The 3,207-nt window shown below is 34.2% G+C and overlaps 1 protein-coding gene across 1 annotated transcript; it reads right to left on the bottom strand.

Annotated features, from left to right (window-relative positions):
* Window positions 1–5: 5 nt before the first annotated feature.
* Window positions 6–2,477, bottom strand: LOC106314532 (ADP-ribosylation factor 2-B-like; the record flags this gene model as incomplete). The annotated part of the gene is made up of 6 exons (XM_013752394.1): window positions 2,329–2,477; window positions 1,893–2,055; window positions 1,625–1,823; window positions 1,086–1,347; window positions 886–1,012; window positions 6–61 (listed from the first exon to the last, which is right to left on the bottom strand). Coding segments are annotated over exons 3-6 (528 nt in total), but the record flags the coding sequence as incomplete, so codon positions are not given.
* Window positions 2,478–3,207: the final 730 nt, after the last annotated feature.

Genomic DNA, 3,207 nt, shown 5'->3' with positions numbered 1-3,207 from the left:
CTCCACCAATGCCAGTATCTTCCCCAAAGCCATAAGAGCTTCCACGAAAGAGTTCCACCAACTAATGCAGATCAAAAAAGAAGGCCAAGAACTATACGATGTAACTAATTAACTAATCTTCTTTATCAAACTTTCACATTCACCAATATTTTGGCCTTTGTGTTCACATTCATCAATTTATTTTACAGGGGGAGATGATGAGATTGAAATAAATTTAGGCCGATTGGATTTCATCAGTAAAGTGATAAGCTTTATGGTTCTTTGAGGAGCATCAGAATCGATAGTAACTGCCAGGAGTTGGAGGCAGACCATGAGACGATGGTAGTAAGTCACTGGCGAAAAGATAGATTTCACTTTTAAAAATGGGCCAGTTCTCAATATTATCAGCCCACATAATTGGACCGTGAAAAGTTTTTGTCGAATAAACAATAGTCTGACGTACGTGGCCACTAAAAGCTTTCTTATTCGTTGATTATTTTTAATGACGTGGCATAGCTCAGAGGGCTTCATATTCCTCTTTTAGTATTGTAAGATTATCCTAAAGACCCATTTAGGGGTTCCTATTTATTTTTTTAATACTTTTAAGTGAATTAAGAGACAACTTAAGAAACTCAAACATTTGTGTGCTCCAATGCAAGGTTCTTAATTAAGAGTTCTTAAAAAACAAAAAAAATTATAAAACATTGTTTTAAAGATAAAATTTATTTCATAAACATGTTTACTCATTTGAAACTCTAACAAGCAAAGACAATCCTTCAGATTATGTTCTTGACTAACAAGGTGAATTTAGAAAACCAAGTGGAGCATACATGATCCACTGTTCTGTATAACAAGCATCATCACTCCCCTCTTAATTGGGCTTCACGGCTAGTTAAAGGAACATACCAGTGACCTCATTAAGCATCCTGTGCAGTTCATCTCTAGCCTCAACAACTCTATCTCTGTCGTTGCTGTCCACGACAAAGATCAGACCCTGAGTGTTCTGGAAGTAGTACTTCCACAAGGGACGGATCTGAAGAACAAACAAAACAGATTTACGTATACACAATAATCAGATAGAGAATCTTCAGACCTGAAGATCATACCTTGTCTTGACCCCCAACATCCCATACTATGAAACTGATGTTTCTGTACTCCACAGTTTCCACATTGAAACCTGTAAGAAGATAGATAGTTATTGGTTTATGATATATACTCATTTCACAAATCGAAAAAAACAGCTTATCAATAATGGGGATGGTGGTGACAATCTCTCCGAGCTTGAGCTTGTACAAAATAGTGGTCTTGCCAGCAGCATCAAGACCAACCATCACAAGCTTGGCAAAATCTAACCCCATCTTTGCTTTACTTCACAACCCACAAGGAGAAGTAGAAAGAGTATTAAAACTTTATCCAAACACAGAGGTTGTAGCCAGTCAACACTTGATGATCTTTGTAGAGACTAATTAAAAGTTATACACTTCAAGTCATGAGTATCAGAGTTTTAATCAATCGATTCTACATCATTCTTTCCACAATAACACAATCCATCGAAATTTATGAAATCAAATGAAACTTTTACAGAATTATTTAGAAGAAAAATATCAAGTTTTTGATCCATTAGGTCCATGGAAATCACAATTACCTCTGCATCATATCCAGAACTAGCTCAAGCGTACCATCCCTCATAACCACAACACTAGAGACCGTCCCACATTGAGAAAACATCGTATGGAGAAAATCCTCTGTAACACTCTCGCAGATTCTTCACGTAAACGTTTGTGAACTCTTGATTCCCAGACATAGCTGCTCTTTCGCCCTTGTTAATGAACTTAGCCACAAACCTGAAAAAGAAACATTCATCATCAACCTTCAGTTACTAAGAAACCATGCTTAAAAGGCATTTAACTTACAGTTCTTGCCATCAACCATAGAGCCGTGGGAGGCAAGACGAGCAGCGACAGCAGACTGCTCCGTATCGAACTGAACAAAACCGAAGCCTTTACTCTAGCCATTCTCTTCAGCGACTTTGCAAGAAAGTATGACTCCGAAGGGACTAAACATCCGCTCCAACCTCTGCATCAATACAAACTTTTACATGATAATACACCTAAGAATCACAAGACAAGAGACAAGGAGTTCATCACACTAGCAATGAATAATTGAGAAACAACACAAAATAACTTGATCAAATTCATCAGACGATATATATAGGGATCTCAATTGTAAACCAAGCAGGAGTTCACCAACAGAGATTCATCCAATAGAAAATGCACAAAAGCTATCAACAACGATAAACCCTCAAAATCCAGAAATGAAAATGAGAGATAAGAGAAAGAGGAGTGTTACCGGAGACGAAGAGAACAGAACAAACATCTCAATCCAACCAGAGCCGAAGCCATTTCTGTCGCTGCTCTCGCCACTGCAGGGAGTCTCATCACACAGTGACGCATGTCCTACAAAAGCCGTCTCGCTTAACGTAGTTGGTATTTTTTATTTATTTTTAATCTATACTAATAAAAGAGACCTTTTGATGCTCCATAGAGCGTCCACATCAGCAAAAAAAACTTCTCCGAAAGATGACACGTGGCATAAAATATAGTTTTACATTTTAATATTACTAATTTTCGAAAATTATAAATAATATGTAAACATACTGCATAAAAATGAAAATAATACATTAAACATAAGTAAGATTACCATTTTACATTTTTATTTTTAAAAAATAATATGTAAACATACAACATAAAAATGGAAAAACTACATTAAACATATGTAAGATTACCATTTTTCACTAAAAAAAAGACGACTCATCTCAATAATGTAATTTTGTAAAAAAAAATATTATATATAATTTCAAAAATAATAAATAATATGTAAACATACAACATAAAAAAGAGAAATACTACATTAAACATATGTAAGATTACCATTTTACATTTAAAAATAACAATAATATGTAAACATACAACAGCAAAAAAATAGAAAAACTACATTAAACATATGTAAGATTACAATTTTATAAAAAAAAGAACAAAAACATAAATATAGCTATTTGTCTATTTGTCCAAGTTCTTCTATTAAACATTGCCGTTTTACATTAAAAATGGAAAAAAAACATTAAGATTTAAATATCTATCTTAAAATATAAAATATAGATATCTATACTAATAAAAGGGACATTTTGAGGCTCCATAGAGCGTCCACATCAGCAAAAAAAACTTCTCC

Source organism: Brassica oleracea, chromosome C9 (assembly GCF_000695525.1).
Source record: "Brassica oleracea var. oleracea cultivar TO1000 chromosome C9, BOL, whole genome shotgun sequence".
NCBI lineage: Eukaryota > Viridiplantae > Streptophyta > Magnoliopsida > Brassicales > Brassicaceae > Brassica > Brassica oleracea.
The sequence above is the reverse complement of the archived record's forward strand: the minus strand, read 5'-3'. Positions and strand labels throughout refer to the sequence as shown.